The sequence below is a fragment of the Marmota flaviventris genome, chromosome 16, assembly GCF_047511675.1.
Source record: "Marmota flaviventris isolate mMarFla1 chromosome 16, mMarFla1.hap1, whole genome shotgun sequence".
Taxonomy (NCBI): domain Eukaryota; kingdom Metazoa; phylum Chordata; class Mammalia; order Rodentia; family Sciuridae; genus Marmota; species Marmota flaviventris.
In genome coordinates, this window is record NC_092513.1 from 55732976 (window position 1) to 55751870 (window position 18895).

The window sequence follows — 18895 nt, forward strand, 5'->3', positions numbered from 1 at the left end:
CTGTATAGTATATGAAATTATACTTCAATAAAGCTGTTACCAAAAAAAAAAGTCCTTCCTTCAAAGCAAGCATCCTGTTTTATTCTTATTTGGTTCTCTCCATTCTGTCAATATAGAAGACATGTTTGCTCAACTGGATTTCAGTTTAGTTGCAGTCTGACTGTGTTGTGACAGCAATCCGCATTTGGAGAGACACTCTATGCAGGGTTGTCCTTTCTGAAGATAGTCACCCTGTCGGTCAGATGTGCCCTGACAACCATCATGGCTCCACAGGGCTTCCAGTCCACCTGCCCAGATTATTCAGGAGGCTGGCAGGGGTGGAACATCCTGTCAGCAACTATAGAACAGATTTTCACCCATATAAGGCAGTTGAAAAAACAATCTTTATAGCGCAGTTTAAACTAGTAAAAAAAAAAAAAAAAAGCCACTCAAAGCAATGTAGAGTCCTGCCAATTCATACACACATAAAGTAACCAGAATTATTTTTTACATAGCAATACCATTCAAGGTAACTGAAAAAAAAAAGCAAGAAAAGTAACTTTCAGCTGACAAGCTAGTTATTACTCCTTAGTGGGTAGATTTAAGTTTTCTGTATAGAATTGGCTCTATGTTGTAATAAGACTAGGCTCCTCAGTGGTTTTACTTCAACAGAAGGATCAGATGTACCCATTCATGTAAGGAGGTGATTCCTGCCCCTCACAGAAGGAAGACCAAGATCTCTGAACAGAGATTTCTTTTAGAGAGAAGCTTTTCTTCTTCAAATGCTAAGATTTGTTTTATTAGAGTTTTCTGTATGTCCATCTAACATCTTTTTATGATTTCAACTAAAATTCTGGAGAAACAGGAGAACTTCTACTTCTATATTTTTAAAAGTTCTCTAGAAAGGTAATAAATATAGATATATAATAGTGAAGTTCATTGGTATGCATTCATACATACATAGAACATAAGTTGGTCAATTTCATGCAACAATTAAAAAGATAATAAATAAATAGAAGAAAGATGCGTAAAGGAAGGGAATCCAGGAGAGAGAAAGGAGGGAAGGGAAAGAGGGGGTACTGGGGATTGAGAATAAGCAAACTATGTTATATGTATATATGATTACATCCAAATGAATAGTTGTGTGACTATAATGCACTAATCAAAACATAAAAAGATAATCAATAGAATATCTAACATTTAGAATTAAATATATATCACTGAAAAGCATCTTTACATGTTATAAAAAGTGACATCCTTCTCCATCTCTGTCACCCTGTCTCTTTCCTCTCTCTGAAGGAAGGTCTTTTATCTGGAATCTATGAGAATCTGCCTATATGCTAGGGATGACTATACATATCAGCACATGCTGTTTTACTTTCAAGTGCTTTAACTGCTCTCCGAAGTGCAATTTTACACACATGCACACACCCCCACACACAATGACAAATATAGCAAACACATTTTTCTCACAATGTAATTGAAACCATAAAATAATATTTAATGTAAAACTCCATGGACATATATGATATTCAAAATATAAAGTCATTTTAAGTAAAATAAATGCAGCCAGCAAATTTTGGAGCCCAAGTACTACAGAAACAATTATTTAAGTGTACAAGGTTGAATTTTTTTTTATATTTTACTATATTCAGTCACTAAATACATACACACACAGATGAGAGAGAGAGAGAACCTAATCCAAAAATCCACAATTTTGAGGCACTGACACATGCCACAAGAGGAAAATTCCACAGCCAATCTCATTACAGATTGCACTAAAAATGTAGGCACACTAAAATTATTATATAAAATCACCTAAAGTTTATGTTTTTAAAATATATATGAAACATAAATAAATACTGCATTCAGATTTGGGTTCCATCGCCAAAATGTCTCATGTATATGCAAATATTTCAAAATTTTGAAAAATCCCAAATCCAAAACACTTCAGGTCCAAACCACATCAGATAAGAAATACTCAGCCTGTGTGTTGGTGTGTATGCATGGCAGTGCACACATGTGTGTTACACACAAACACACAGACACAAGCAGTCCTAGCTTCAGCCTTGTCTTATGGGAGAGAATATCTGAAGATGACACTGGTTCTCCATCCCCTCTACTCTCCACGGCTCCAAACTTTTCCTATTTTATGCAGTTAGTAGAGTTTAACACCTTTGGTGCAGTTGGGTTCCTAAACTTTAGTTAACTTTTGTCTTCAACAAATTTTTGCTCATAGTACTTTTGTATGTAATTTCATTATACTCCACTAACTTGATCATACATTGATTAAACTATCTGCTTGAATTTTCATTTTAAATATCATTATAGCAAATAAGAAGTGTCCTGTGGCTCATGAAGACCACCTTGAAGGGTCATCCTTGCACAATATCATGCAAACAAACTTTTTATGACACTACTGAGTCTTTCTTACAGACAAGTAATCATGCATACTGTGGATGAATATGTTAAACACTAAAGTTTTGTACTTATTGCTCTTCCTATTTTTCCTTAGCCTTCAGAAAAGTCTTCTGTACTAGGAATAAAAATATTATTATTATTATTATTATTATTATTATTATTATTATTATTGAGATTGAACACAGGGGTGCTTAACCACTGAGGCACATCCCCAAGCTTTTTATTTAAATTTTGAGACAGGGTCTTGCTAAGTTGCTTAGAGCCTCCTAAAGTTACTGAGGTTAGTCTAAAACTTGCAAACCTCCTGCCTCAGTCTCCAAGTAGCTGGAATTACAGGCATGTGCCACTTTCCCAGGCTACACATAAAAATATTTTAAAAGAATGGATGAGATTATGACTTTACACTCAAAAAAGCTCAAAAACTACTAACAAACAAATTGTGGTAACACATGTACACATACTCATACACACACTATACACGTGTAGGATTTATTCCAGGAATACAAGATTGGTTCAGCATTTGACAATCAATCAATATAATTATACCAAATTAATAGAATAAAGACCCCTTTAAAGTAAATGCTTAACAAACTAGGAATAGAAGGGAACTTCCTCAGTCTGATAAAGAACATAAAAAAAAACACAGCAAATGCCACAGTTAATGGTGAAAGATTGAAAGCTTTACTCCAAAACAAGGAACAATTAAAAAAAAAAAAGAGAGAGAGAGAGAGAGATGACTCACATTACCACTACTAGTCGGTTGTATATTGAAGGGTATGCATATGCACAAGAGTTAAGCAAAAAAGAAAAGGCATTAATCATAGAAAGGAAAAAGTAAAAGTATCTTTATTTGCAGATAATATATTTTTGTATATAGAAAGTCCTAAGGAATCCTCCCACTCCCAACCCCACCCCCAAAAAACCTACTAGATCTAATAAATGCATTCATCAAAGCTACAGGATTTTTAAGATAAATACTTAGAAATTGAATCTCTGTAAATATGAAATGATCCAAAAATAAAACTTAAGAAAACAATTCCACTTACAATAGCATAAAAAGAATAGACCAACTGATATGACAAGAAAACTATGGGTCAATGTCCGTACAGAAATCTTCAACAAAACACTAGCAAACTGATTCCAACAACACATTAAGAGAATTGTGCACCATGACTAAATAACTATTTTCCAGAAATAAAGGGTGTTCAACATAAGAAAGTGATCAATGTAATAATTAAATTCATAGAGAAAAGGCAGGAAATGACATCATCTTCTCCATAGATGCAAATAAGACCCTGAGAAAAAAATTCAACATCATTTCATGATAAAAAGACTCCAGAATCTAGTAATAAAAGAAAACTTCCTTTGCATAACAGAGTAAGTTATTAAAACCTACAGCTAACATCATATTCAAGGGTAGGAAACCTAAATGCTTCTCCCTAAGGAAAAAACAATGAAGCCCACTTTTGCCAATGCTGTTCAGCTTTGTACTTGAAGCCCTGGATACAGCAATTAGGCAAGGAAAAAAAATGACAGGCATACAAATTGGAAATGAAGAAGTAAAACTATCTTTTTTGGCAGATGCTATGATTCCACATAGGAAATTCTAGAGTCGATGCACAAAGAAAACCACTAGCTAGAACTAATAAATTAATTCAGTAAAGTTGCAGGATAAAATAACAACACACAAAATCATATGTGATTCTCTATACCAAAAGGAAATTAAGAAAACTATTCCATTTATAACAGTATCTATGAATAAATTTAATCAAATAGGTGAATACCTTATAAACTGAAAACTAGAAACATTGCAGCAAGTAATTCAAGTAGACATCCTGTGTTTATAAACTAGAAAACTTAATATTGATAAGATGGCAATATTCCCCAAAGCAATCTACAGATCCAGCACAACACTTATCAATAATCACTTATCCAATAATCATTTCTTCAGAAGTGGAAAGTCAGTCCACAAATTACTATCAAACTTCAAAGGGTCTCAATAGACAAAATAGTCATGAAAAAGAACAAAGCTGGAGAACTCACACTTCCTGGTTTCTAAATTGACAACAAAACTACAGTAATCAAAACAGAATGGTACTGGCATATTACAGGCAAAAAGACCAATGAAAACAGAACTAGAGTCCAGAAGTGGACCTAAATATCTATGGAAAATTTATTTTCAGAAATGGTGCTAAGATCACTCAATGGGAAAGAATAGTCTCTTCAAGAAATGTTGCTGGTAAAACCGGGAACCAGATGCAAAATAATTAATTTGAACCCCTACCTTATTTCATATATAAAAATTAAATAAAAAAATGAATCAATGGCTTAAATTTAAGAACAAAAATCCACAAATTCCATAGGAAAAAAACACAGGTAAATTCTCATGACTTCAAATTTGGCAACTGATTCTTAGATTTAACACCAAAAACAAAAGAAAAAATACATAAGCTAAAATGCTCCAATTAAAAACTACTGTGTCTCAGAAAATGCCATGGTTGGGTGTGCTCTGAGTCTCTCCCAAAGGGTCACTGTTATTATAAGCATCGTTCCCAGGGTTGTACTGTTGTTAAAATGGTTAACTTAGCAATATGAATTTTACCTCAATTTGAAAATGAATAAAATACTTAGTAACAAATGTAATAAAAAAGTGAAAGACTTGTAGACTGAAAACTACAAATATCATCAGAAGAAAGTTGAAGAAGGCCTAAACAGTGGAAAATCATGGGATAGAAAACTTAACATTGTGAAAATGCCAATATTCCCCAAATTGGTCTACAAATTTTGTGCAATCTCTATCAAAATCCCAGCTAGCTTTATGGTGGAAATTGAAAAGTTAATTCTAAAATGAATATGAAAATGCAGGAGTCCCAGAAGAGTAAAAACTAATCTTGAAAAATAAAGTGCTGGAGGCCTCACACTTTTCAATTCTGAAATTTACTAATAAAGCTATGGTCATCAAGGTAGTAGGGTATTAGTGTTATAAGAATAGACATACAGACCAATGGAATAAAACTGAAGAGTCCAGAAATGAACTCATACACTTTTTTTTTTTAGAGAGAGAGAGAAATTTTCTTTTTCTTTTTTTTTTTTTTTTTTAGTTTTCAGTGAACACAACATCTTTATTTTATTTGTGTGTGGTGCTGAGGATCGAACCCAGTGCCCCGTGCACACCAGGCTAGCGTGTTACCGCTTGAGCCACATCCCCAGCCTCTGAACTCATACACTTATGATCAACTTTCTCTTATTGAAATAAGGGAAAAAACTAATGGGAAAAAAGTAATCTTTGGTGACCCTGGAATACGTCTCTCAGAGACACCCCAATCTTATGAATTACAGGAGAACGCTGAACACTTATTTTTTAACATGCTTCAAAGAACGTTTCTAGACTCACTAGAGGAAGATGCAAGGAATGCAGTCTCTTATCTCCACACACACCAACTGATGGACATCTAACCTCAGCTTCAGGATGAAGTGACAGATATCGGACTTCATCTTAAAGAATGCTAGTGAGCTTTAGCCCTTTTTATAGAAATATAGGGAAAAGACTCTAAATCTGTATGTCAAAATCAGAATTTGAGATGTTACATATTTCATAAAAACCTTTCTAGACCAAATGGGTATCTGTGAATAGTTGAAAATTTTTGTTTTGCTTTATTTGACTCGATTTTTGTTTTTAATTATTTAATTTCTGGTCACCAAATTTAAGAATTCTAATACTTTTCTACACTTAAGGGAAAAAAGATTAATAGCAAAGCTCCAGAATCATTCAAATTAAAAAATAAACAGTTCTCCACTCCAGATGGCATGTTCCTTACTCTACATTTCTTCCTGTATATTATGTACTGAAAGAAAACATATTTCTCCTTGGTCATCTGTTTTTAAGATGCCAAGTTTACATAGCCACTTACATCTAAATTTTTTGGAGGGGAGGAAGGTGCTGGGAATCAAATCCAGGGCTCCTTGCATGATCTGTGCTGCTGGGCTACATCCCTAGCCTTCACTCATTTTTAAATGTAAAAACAAAGAAGCTTGATAAAGAAAATCTCTAAATATTTCTATAATGGAGTAAAAATATCTATTAAGAGTCTTTACTTAAATGCTTGGCTAACCATTAAGTCAGAAGTCTGGCAAGTGTGGAAACTCATTAAGTTAATTCTCAATTCTCAGATTTCTGCATTTCTATATTTAATGCCAAAGTTAAGTGTATTTAATAATCTTATGACTCAAAAATTAATTGTTATAAGATAAATTATGTACATGTAAATAGCCAGTTTTAAATGTCAATCCTCAGCAATGGTATTCATTTAATGAGATAAAAACTCTTAACTTCTTTTAATGGTTGTCTAATACATCTTTACAAAAAGTCCTTTTTCACTATGGGAAGCAAGCACATCCACAGTTCAGATCCTTGGTGATTGAAAAAATCTTGCTCAGCATTTTTATCATATACTTTGCATTGAAATGTGATTTACATGCACAAAAATTAAAATGTGGATAGCCACTCATACAGAGATAACTTCAAAGAAAACCCAGTCTGCTCACCTTGGGGCGCTATCAAAGTTCTTCCATTCTCCTGACACCAACCAACTGGCTGGACATAAGGACTATTAACATCACACCTGCAAAAACAGGATCCTGTGTTAGATCCCATATTACTCAATCCCAGAGAAAGAATCCAAGAGTAATTGCTATTCTAGATATTAAGAGATATCACAGAAAACAGTACTTCATAGCTAAAGGGAAAGATAAGTAATTTTTAGTACCATATTTGTAAGCTGAGTGACTAAACTTCTCTTTTGCATAACCTTCTTGAAACTTCATAGCATAAAATAAAGGGGGAAAGACCTGAAGTGTTAGTGATATCCTCAGAGAGCAAACACTATACCTTTTCTACCAGTTTTACTTACAGTAATGGAAAATATTAATAGGACAGTCTAAATGGTAATAGGACAGTCCAGATTCTAGATAACTACATTTTTCCTCTTCCTCCTTTCAAAGAACCCAGAACATTCCACCAAAGACACATACAACAATTATTCTATGCTTTACTTCTTGGTTCAAAAGGAAAAACAAGACTCCCTTCATGCAAATTAAGAACAATGGCCCCTTGTAGGGACTTGTCCATTACTCAGGAAACACTAAGAGGAAATGCTACAAAAAAGTATTTTCACTGTGACCTCCTCTGTATTTCAGGTTTTTATCCAGAAAACCCTTTTAACTCATGCAATGTTAGTTTAATGGCTTCATAGCACACATTTTCTCTGTTCCCCAAAGGCTTTCAAATAATCCTGTGCTCCCTGAATCTTTCTTTTAAAAATATGATGGGTTGAATGCAACATCTTTCAGAAAAACACACACACACACACACACACAAAAACAACAAACAAACAAAGAAAAAAAAAACACTACAAGTTCTTAAATTGCTCTTCACAAAATTGTTTTCCTTGCAAACTAGACAAACATACAGTGAAGTTCCCTTAACTGCTCTGGTAAGGCCTCATTAGACAACTTCTTATAGATGTGGAAATAGTTTCTTAGGTTCCTTATTTCAACAAAATTCATATCAGAGAAGGCTGTGAAAAGTCACCACTGAATTTCCTGATGTTTATTACTACCTGAACAGCAAGAAAAGTGATAGGACTAGAATAAAAATAAATTCTTAACCAAACACAAGAACATGCTGGGGAAAAGAGAAAAAAACAAACAATGGTGTCTCACCAGTAATCGTAGCTGTCATCCCAGTTGTCAAAATGTACTCGTAAGCGGTCATCCACAATATCTGCTATGGTAGCCACGCACACCAGAGAAGGGTTCTTCCTGTCCACGGCCTCCAGCTTCATTCCCACCTGAAACTCCTTAGGCACTGGTCCATTCTAACATAGCACCAGCAGGGGAAGAGGCACGAAAAGAAACAAAGACACCAAGCAGGACTGAGCCAAGGTGAAACTTCTACAATGTTTAGCATCAGCAAAGCCTAGAGGGCATCAACACTCACCCTCTGGAAAGAAACCAGCAAATGCCAGGAAACACCCAGCAACTGTCATGCAGCTCACATTCCTAATCAAGACCACGGAAACTAGATCCTCTGGGCTCTTCTCTTTGGATGAGCAGGGAGTTTTTCTTTCCCTTATCAACTTCATTTTTCCCTCTTCAGTTCTTAGTGTAATTTGTATCCATTTAAAGATATACTGTTTGCTGAATACAGTCCTATCAAATGAGGTTTTCTGCTCCCCATAGGCTTTTGAATAGTATTCAAATATTGCTATTTGAAAAAGCGATAAAGACATCCTTTTTAGCATCAAGATATCATTAAATTGATTACTCTAACTGTAAGTAGTGGCTTTCTCAATAGTTAAGTATATATACACTACGTCACATATAAAAAATACAATTAAAAGTATGAATGCTTTTTTTAAGTACCTGTATATATATATATATATATATATATATATATATATATATATATATACACATGTTTGTTCATATAAACGTGCTATAGATTATGATTTATAATAAAATAACTGTTACAAAACCCCAGTCTTTGAATTGTGACAATTAGCTAGTTCTGAGATTTGGGAGTATTTACCCAATATCTGGGGACAAAATGAGGGTTTCTTCTCTACTTCTATACTATTTAAACCCCAATTTTTATTTTTCTTTAGCCCATTCTACTTTTAAAGAAATTTCACATTTCAATAACGCCCTTTCATTTATACAATTATATGAAACACATACAACAATCATGTAACATTAATTCTAAGATCAATAAAGAAAATCTCAGAAAGTCAAGAAGGAGACCTGCAAAGAGACATCATCTGCAGGTGACTCAGGCTTGTGTACCACCCTGGCAGAGGGAGTGTTCTTTACTCAGATGCTCACAGTACCGTGAGTCTGCATGAGATGGACCCTTGTTTTATTCACACTTAACTAAGCTGGGTACATCCAAAGTCTGCCTGAAGTACCTACTTGTTTCAAAATACCAAAACTAACTTTAAAAAGATTAACTCATTGTAAGTAAAAAGGAAAAAAAATTATGAAAGGCATTTTACTTTTAGCCGTTGTTAAATACTTTTTACACAGCTAACTGAAGTCTTTAATTGTACTTTTAAAAGAGAAAATAAAATAGATGCCCATAGAAAAAGGGAGACAAATTAAGGGAGAAAAGTTTCAGGAAGTTGAGTTTCGATAATTTCTTAAAGGATTAAAATATAACAGAATATAGAGCAAATTTTAATAAATGTAAGCTCAAGGGAAATTCTAACATAAACTGAGGAAATAAATACTTACAGAACTTCTGTTCCTGAATAATTTCTTAGGAGCATTTTGCAATTTGCAGGCCTTCAAGTAATCCATCCAAACAAATTTATCTTTTCTATAACCTAGATAAAAAGTACAATTTGCTCAAAAATATCCACAAGAGGTAACCACAAGTATTTTAAATACTTTATTACCATTCAGTCTTCTGTCACAAATTCCATGCTATTAGCAGATCACAATGGTTTACATTTAAATTTCCAAATTGTCTTAATGTTTTTAATGTCTTAAATTCAAAACAGTTGATTGTGGTCTCCCATCGTGCACACCATTCCCTACAAATGTTTAGTGTTCACTAAGCTATGGCACTAGGACCCTGGGAGCTTGATGGGGATCTCACCTCCCATTAAGGTTTCCAGAATGGGTAAAAAGATAAGAGTACCAGTGTTGTCCCCACCCCTGAGGAAGCCATGTCACAAAGACCATAAGGGATCCCAATGATGCTGTGATCCAAGAAGCCGACACTTGAGGGAAATTACGAAAACCTTCACAATCCAAAGACCATTTTTGACAAGTCTAACTTTCTGTACCCTATCTGTACAATGTTCCCACTAGAAATGCCTTGTCTTCCATTCATATGCCCTAAGTTGGCTCAAACAGCACTGCAGAAACAATGCAGGCTCAGTATTTTCCAAGAGACCATCATACTGAAAATACAAATTGAACTCCTAAACAGTCTTCAAGGCTAAGGCGTCTCTACCTCCTACCTTTCTGACTTGCTTCTCCACTTGTCTCCCTGAGATTCCTCATCCTAACCAAGTCCACTCCACCCCAGGGCATCTGCTCTGTACTTTCCCTGCTTGATGCTCTTCCTCAGGAACCCTGTTGCTTTCTCTCCCATTTTGTTTAGGCATCTATGGGACCCCCAAGACAGGCTTGTCTTCACCACACTATCTAAAAGAGCCTTCTTACGGCTGGTATCAATCCTTCCCCTCCTCTGAAATGAAAGTCCACGGAGACAGAGGTTTTTACTCATTGTTCCAGCCCCAGTATGTGCATATAGTAAGGACTCCATAAAATCTATGGGATGAATGAGCCTGTTACCTGTCACCAGTTCTTAAAACTCAGCAATTTCAACGGACTTTTCATAGGTCCCAAGGCAGAGCCCAAGGGACACTCTCGAGTTGATTACCAAGAATAAAACATATATATACCTATCCCAGAAGTTGCCATAGTCATTTCATAGTCTAACATGCAAGCAGGAGACTGTATGCCAAAGTTGGCCATGCAAAGAAACTGGCCCATGGGCTTCTCACTGACCGCACCCTCTACTCACTTGCACAAACCGCTGGCTAGGGTTCCTCTAGTAGGTAACAAAAGACAAAGCTGAGATTTTACCATCACAAGAAAACTTGAACTGAACTTTTTTTCATTGCTCCATGTTTTCCATGATTTGGGGGTTTGCAACAATTGACAGTGATTCAAATTTCTTCACCCTGCAGTGCCATTGATATAGTGGGAAGTTTCATTTCAACCATGATTTAGACATTAGTTGCTCAAGGTCTAATAAACTTATGTACCATAAGATCTCCCATAATATTTTATTTCTACCCCATGTGCCTTATCAGAATAATTGACCTAAAAGTCATGAACAATTTTCTTTCGAAGATACTTCTTTTTAAAGAGGGTGTTACTGAGGTCTTAGTGCTCTTTGGGGATCAAATTTTCACACCAGGTTCTCTTGATAGTATTTCATAAAATTTTATTAAAAATAAAACTGAAATATCAAGTGACTCTCTTTTTGATTGGCAAATGCATCCTGGCTTACCCTTAGGGATGTGCAATTCATGCTTGGTCTTTTCACACCACCCTACTGGATGAATGTCGGGGGAACCAGCATTGGTCCAGAAATCATAGCAGCTTAAATACCCATCAAAATGAAGTCTTAGCCGGTAACCACACACCTGCAGCAAGGAAAGTTTGCAATTGTTCATTAAGTGTCATACATTTAAAATGGACACAAAATTATCAAAATATTCAAATACTTTGTGAATGCTAACAATATTTAAGAGCTGATGCTTCCAGCCGAATTTTTTCATTAGAGAACAAATTTATACATGACATCTGATTAAAACTGTGATATAAAGTAGGTATTGTCCTTCAAGAACCTAAAGCCTTCTGCAAAACACAGCCTTTTTTTACTTGCCTATGTACGTATATGAATATACATGTGAGTGTTACCATTGTATACATTCACAAAAAATTAAAAATAATAACTATGGGTAAATGGCAGAAAGATGAGTACAGGGAAGGGAACAGGGTGCGGGGGTAAAGGAGGGGAAGGAAAGGTACTAGCACTGAATTAGAACAATATATATTCCATGCTTTATAATTATGTCAAAATGGATTCTACTGTCATGTATAACTAAAAAGAACCAATAAATTAAAAACAATAGTTTAGGTGGAAAAAAGGATCCACAATTTAAGTATTTTAATTGAGTAGTTTATTTATTAATTCAACATCTGTCCAATATTTCTTTCAGAATCCCTATCTCTCGCTGTTGGCTTGGATTCATGTCCCAAGACAGTGTAGACTGCAGTACAGAGCAAAACAAAATGGGGACGGCCTTCGCTCTACTATATGCATACAGCATACTCAGTAAAGAGAACATTAAAACAGATACAGCCTCTAAACATGCTGTGCAAGTTTAATAGCTACAATCAATCAAGTGGAGCAAATGAATGTGGCTTCTTCATTGAATGCTATTAGAAATAGAGACATCTCTTATTGATTTGATGATATGTTTAGTAAATATTACATTTTACAAACCATTTACTTTCATTACTGGCTCTTCACTTTACATAATTTCCATAAAATACATGCATTTGTATAAACATATAACAGGAATAATATTATTCATATACATTTCTCATTAGTTCAACTAAAATGTGAATAATTACATTTCTGTTAATAAAAAAATTGTGTGATGATTCATGAATTGTTATCAATCTTAGGTGAAAACCACTAACCAATTAAGTCAAGAATAAATGATGAAACTTACTGGAAACTTAATCTTCACAGAAGGAAAAGGATTCATTAAGAAACATTTTCACCCATCACAGACTAAAATAAATCCACAATGTTCTAGAACTTGTTAATGATCAAAAGTATACAAATTTGTTATTCTCTAGAAAATCCTGTTACCATATGGTTAGCCCAAAACAATAACCATATCTCTCACCTCAGCTACAGAAAGCACACAGAATACAGATGGATGTCGGGGATCAATGCCTTCTAATCTCATGCCAACCTGAAAACCATTTTCGTGCTCCGGAAAGGATTGATCCTACGGAATTTCATGATACAACATTAGCCATTGATATTTCTTCATAACTTTGTATAAAATATTTGGTGTCATTTACATGTGGACTCTAAAACAATGGAACCCAAAGAAACAAGACAGTAGAAAGGTGTTTTCCAGAGACTAGGGTAAGGGGATGAAGGAAGCACTGTTCAAAGAGTACAAAATTGTAGTTAGACAGGAGGAATAAATGATATAGACTTAAGGTGACAGATATGCTAGCTATCTTGATTCAATCATTCCACACTATAGAATATATCATATCATATACTGTGTTCTCCATAATTATATAAAGTTATAATTTGTGTAAAAAATAAAAATATAATTTTTAAAATCTTTATAGTTGGAAGCCCAGTAATATGGAAGGCTGCTCTTACATGTAATTGGCTCTCAAAGATGATTTGGTCATTTTAATATACTTTGAAAGAGTTGAATTGTGAAGCTCTGTGTTCTGTGAACCTCTCACTTATTTGTGTTGCCTGTTCTTCCTTCTGTCCTTGGTTGGTTACATGGATTACCCACCTCCAATGTGTGACTTGGCTCTTCACTGGTACAGTGACTTGGCTGTAAAGACTTTAATTTCAATATAGTCAAATATATTTCCTGTTAAGTTTACACATGCAATCTATGCAGTCCTTCCTGATTCAGGCTACCCAGTAGTAGTTTTCAAAACAAAATGTTGAAGTGTCATCCTTAGTATTTAAATCTATAGTAAAACTGAAATTGCTTTCTCTATGGTGTGAGGTAGGGGCCTGGTTTTTTTCATGAGAAAAATACACTATTCAACAAGTGGTTTATGACTCATCCATACTTGACATGATCTGCAAAGTCAACTCTGATACCCAATTTCTATATATTTGTGGATCTATTCTGGCCCCTCTATACTGTTTCATTGACTTATTTGTCTATTTTACACAGTCTTATTTGCTAATGTGAAGCCTTTCTATTTGAATCAATCTTTATATATTGAGTTTTCTAACTTAGAAATTTGTTCTCTCTCCATGTTATCTAATCATTTTTTGTCAAGGATTTTCTTCAAATTTTCAACAGAATTCAAAAATGCTTTGTTATATTTATTTCTGGGTAAATTTTTAATGTTTATTGCTATTGTCAATGAATTCTTTTTATATTACTTTCTAATTTTCTCCCATTGTTTTCTTTAATACTTACATTTAAAAAACAATGAATATGGTATTCTTTCCAACAACCTTCCTGAATTATCACTTGTTTTGAGCAGACATTTGTGAACAGATTCAGCATTACCAGTCAATTCATTCTTAATTGAAAATAATCTTATACTAAAGGAAAATGATGACTAGAATCTAGTTGTATTAGATCTAGAGCTGCTTTTGAACCACTAATTATCTTGCTATTTAATAGTATTTAACATCTGAGTGTCTATTTTCAGGTTAGAATTTTATTTTTTAAGAGTCTTTTCATTTGGAAATAATGTCAAATTTAAAGAAAATCTGCAAGAACAATACAGTGCAGTAAGCACATGCACAGCTTTGCCTAGATTCATCTGTTGCTACATTTTACCTCCTTTGCTCTATAATTTATTGTCACTCCTTCTATCTCCTATGTCTACCTAGACATAGAAAGATGATATCAATGTAGTTTTGTGTGAACCATTTGAGAGCCCTTCACCTCTAAATTTCAAAACAATTCCCTAAGAGAAGTGTATTTTCCTGGAGAATAGAATGTGTCTTATATAACAACAACTCAATTATCAACTTCTGTAAGCAATACTTTTAATTTAACATTCCATTCATAATCCACTTCTGTCCATTTTTCCAACATCCCTCCCCCCCAAGTCTGCAAAACAGAGCCAGTCTAGGATTAGACACTGTATTTAGTTAGAAAGTCTCTTTAGTTTCTCGTAGTCTGGAATATTTTCCATTAGCATGTCTTTGTTGTTTATAGCACTGACTTTTTTTTTTAAAGAATATTGTCTTTTCCTTCCTCTGAGTTTTCAGTTAGAATGTTCCACATTTTGGATTTGTCTGACGCTCTCCCGCAATTAGGTTTGGGTTATATGCCTTTTGCCAGAATACTACATGAGTGACATGTGCTTCTCAGAATATCACACCCAGAGGTACATGATGTCCCTCGGAGATACTGAGGGACACAGTATTGTCCAATTTCTTCACTATATATATAGTAGCCTGCAAAATGCACCTATACATACACACACATAGATACACTTATTTTATACACCCTAAGGTTAAACCAATATGTGTGATTCTAATCAAACCCACAATGCGTGTTCTGCCTTCCTTCATCCATTCTGTACTTTCCCTCTGGCAAGGTCCTCCCATTTCCTTCTTTACTAAATCCTACAGTATGGATCTTACAGTTTCAGAACTGTTTTATTCACATGCCACAGTAATCAAACCTAGAGTTCAAGATTCGTGTGTTGTTTCCCCTCAGTCCTATGTCATCAAAGAGTGGGGTAGGTATATAGTTTAAACTATATATAAACCAATTGGATTCGTTTTCCCTCCATTTAATGCTGTCATGTAATGGAATCCAACTAAAATACAGTTGAGTTCACTTGTTTAAATTTGCTTTTAGTTCAGAAGATATTTTCATTTTTTTTAATGTACAGATAGCTTCCAAGTGTTAAAACCCTACCTCATACAACCCCACTCCACCTCACCTCTTGAAGGTACCCAACTTCACTGCCTTCTGTCTTTTCCTTCTTGAGTCTCTTTTTTGCAAAGAAGTTATGTGCATGTTTTTCTTATTTCCCCTTCTTTCTCAGGCAAAAATCCACAGACTACACTGATCTTCTCCCTGCAGCATTCTGCACTTCTTTCTCCTGGAGACACCCTGGCCAGCTCACGGAGACTGGCCACTCCTGCTCACAGCTGCAATGTACTCCAGCACATGCAGGTTCCGTGGTTCACTCAGTCGTCAACACTTTCACGTATGTTTTTTTTTTTTTTTAATATGAACATGAAACCATTTTAAAAGTACTTATGAATTGGCTTGTAAAATGTTGTTGAAAACTTTCTTACATTCACAGATCATTTTGGAAGCTTCTAAGGAAAAACTTTAAAGAGGATAAAACCCAAACATGAAATGGCAAGAATGAATGATTTCTCAGGGATATTTTATTTCTATAAAAATAAATGTCATGTGTGTGTCTACCTCTCCCAGCCTGCTTCTCACATCTCCTCTGTTTTCCAGCAGATTGTATTTAGCAAGTGTTGTATGCCTCCCTCCTGTTCCCTGCCTTGAAATCGCTCAGCTCACTTTAAAGCAGCACACACACACACACAGCTGAGGAAAAAGCAGAAGGAGGACAGACAGGAGGAGGACAGACAGCAGGGGGAGAATATTGATAATGCAGGAAGGAAAGTTGAGAACTAGAGAAACGGACACAACTTTGTTGTTGTTTTAACAAAACTGAAAGATGCAAAACTGGGAATAGGAGGAAGCAGCGTTGAGGACACTCTGCGGTCTGATCACACATGAATGATAAATCCAAGGCACTGGCAATGATTCACATCCAAGAGGAAGATGAGCCACGCTGTTCTCGTCAGAATTTAGAATGGTTTCTCATCTGAACACTGGGAAGCTGCCTGTAATGTTGAAAGTAATACTAGATGACTAAAAGACAGTATTCCTTAGAGGATTTCAAATAAAAAATAAAATGTTCATTTTAACAATCTGAAAGGCAACATTTAGTGAGAAATATCACTGCCTTTCATCAGTCTCTTTTCTGTTCAATGATTTATTCATGACATGACAGATTTTAAAATTTTTCCTCTCTAAAAATCTTATATTTTTTTAACGTAATTGATGTCTATGCTTATAAAACCATATTTTATGATAAGAAAAGTGAACTGAAATCACACATTTAAAGCAAACAAAAAATCCATTGAATTTAGTCACATAAAATAGCCTGATAAAATAGACCTGATAAAAATAAATAAAGTCCAGCCCAGAGAGGTGAAGGAACTTTCTCAAGGTGACACAGCCAGTTGAGTAGCAGAATATAACTAAGGCCTGAAGACTTGAAAGCCTGCCAACTGTTTGATGTAAGGGGACAGAGCTGGCAACAAAACAAACACAATAAAATCTGGCTCAAGGCTATGGAAGTCCTCAACGACAGTTCCATGGTAGTGACATATGCTCTTGGGTTCTGAAGAGAAGTCATTCTGTTTTGCCTTTTTCTTTTCCCAGAACAGTTATAAAATAATATTTTCTAGTATGAAACTGATTTATTTTGTCACTAACAATGGAGAAGCAGCATTATTCAAGGTTCCATACCTCATAGCAAAAGCAGGAACAAATTATATGTTATTATTTTAAAAGCTTGTAAAATTAATCATGAGGTCAATGGAAGGGTGTAGCCAAGCCTAGGGAAAGCAGTGGAACTACTGGCACAACTCCATATGAACTATCAGGTAGAGGAGTGATTGTCATGACATGTGTGTATGCCAGCAGCACTTCTAAGCTACGTGGATGCTGTCACCAATACTCAGCATGCAAAGCTCACAGGATAGATGTGTGCAAGAAATGCTGGACATTTCACTTTAACACTGAGAACCCCACAAAAGCAGAGAGACTGCGCTTTATAGTGATCATTCTGTAAGCTAGCTCAGACTGAGGTAGGCGGTTGGCCATTAGCACTATCAGCACATTGGCTGGACGTGTGTCACTGAAGAGAGCTAATGTGCTAAGTGCACGATTCAATCTGAATGCCCACAGGCATTCTGGTTTATTCAAAGACAAGAGCTGCAGTCAACAATTTCCTGATCTTTATTCAGTGTTGGAAGAAATGGAGGCTATCAGGCATGCAATCAAATCACAGTCACTGAGGCCCACGTTTTAAGCATGCTATGCAAAGGACTAGGCAAGACCATGGTCTGATTTCCAAACCTTACACAACAGCTCTCAAGGGAATGAGATTCACAGGAATTTTGTATGCAGATGAAAACAAAATTTATTAAAACACTAAAGACCGTTGCCCTAAGTTCAGCAGCCTGCTCAAAAGGATTTATCTCAACATCTTCCACATCTTAAATGGTCCCAATGCACATCTCCAAGACTGAGCATCCGTTTTACATGTGAAGAGTAAGAGACCAGAAGTCTTATTTTTTTTCATTTTCCACTTACGCATTCTTTTTTTAAATTGGTGCATTACGGTCATACATAATAGTGGGATTCGTTGGGATTCATATTCACTGGAATTCATATTCATACATGCATATAACACATGGTCCACACAGTCCAAGAAGAAATTGACAGGAAGTCTTTTGTAGGCAAACTGTGATATTAGTAGCTTGACCACGTAGAACTGAATTTTTTGCCAAAACATGATGATTTTCTTCACTCAAAGGGAAAAATAAATTAAACATGTTATTGGTTAACTTCTTCAAACTAAGGAAGTTCTTCAAAAGGTAATATGAAAAAGTCGCCTCCTGAGACAAAAACGACCAAAGAGAAAGCTAGATGCATATGAAGCTCTATCCAAAGAAGAGAAATCCAAAGGAGAGAGACCTTCCAGGACTGAGTGTGACATTCTTGTTAACTCAGCATACGACAGAACAAATGGAATCCAGGCTTCTATAATCTGAATATGCAAAAGGAACCAGAACTATCTGTGGAACCACTGAACACTTGCTATCATAGCCAACAACATACAAATGTGAGATACAAGTTTCTCACTAATAGAAATGAAGAATAAGGAAGGAGAACAGTTGCAAGGCCAGAGCTGTCCTTTATCAGGCCATGTGCAGAGATGCCTTTTACCCAGTGAAGATGCACATAGCACTTACTCTAGCCAGACACTGTTCTAAGAACTTTATGAATAGTAACACATTAAAGCACCATAAAAACCCTGTGAAGCTGGTATTGTTATGCAC

General features: G+C 35.2%; 1 protein-coding gene across 1 annotated transcript in view; it reads right to left on the bottom strand.

The window, feature by feature from the left end:
* L3mbtl4 (L3MBTL histone methyl-lysine binding protein 4) overlaps nt 1-18895 on the bottom strand; it is a 464449-nt gene that overhangs the window by 258257 nt on the left and 187297 nt on the right. Inside the window, exons 6-10 of the mRNA XM_027942948.2 lie at nt 12900-13004; nt 11486-11621; nt 9691-9782; nt 8122-8276; nt 6946-7022 (exon numbers count right to left, since the gene is read on the bottom strand). Coding sequence (XP_027798749.2) covers nt 6946-7022; nt 8122-8276; nt 9691-9782; nt 11486-11621; nt 12900-13004 — 565 coding nt within the window. The remainder of the gene's footprint in view (nt 1-6945; nt 7023-8121; nt 8277-9690; nt 9783-11485; nt 11622-12899; nt 13005-18895) is intronic.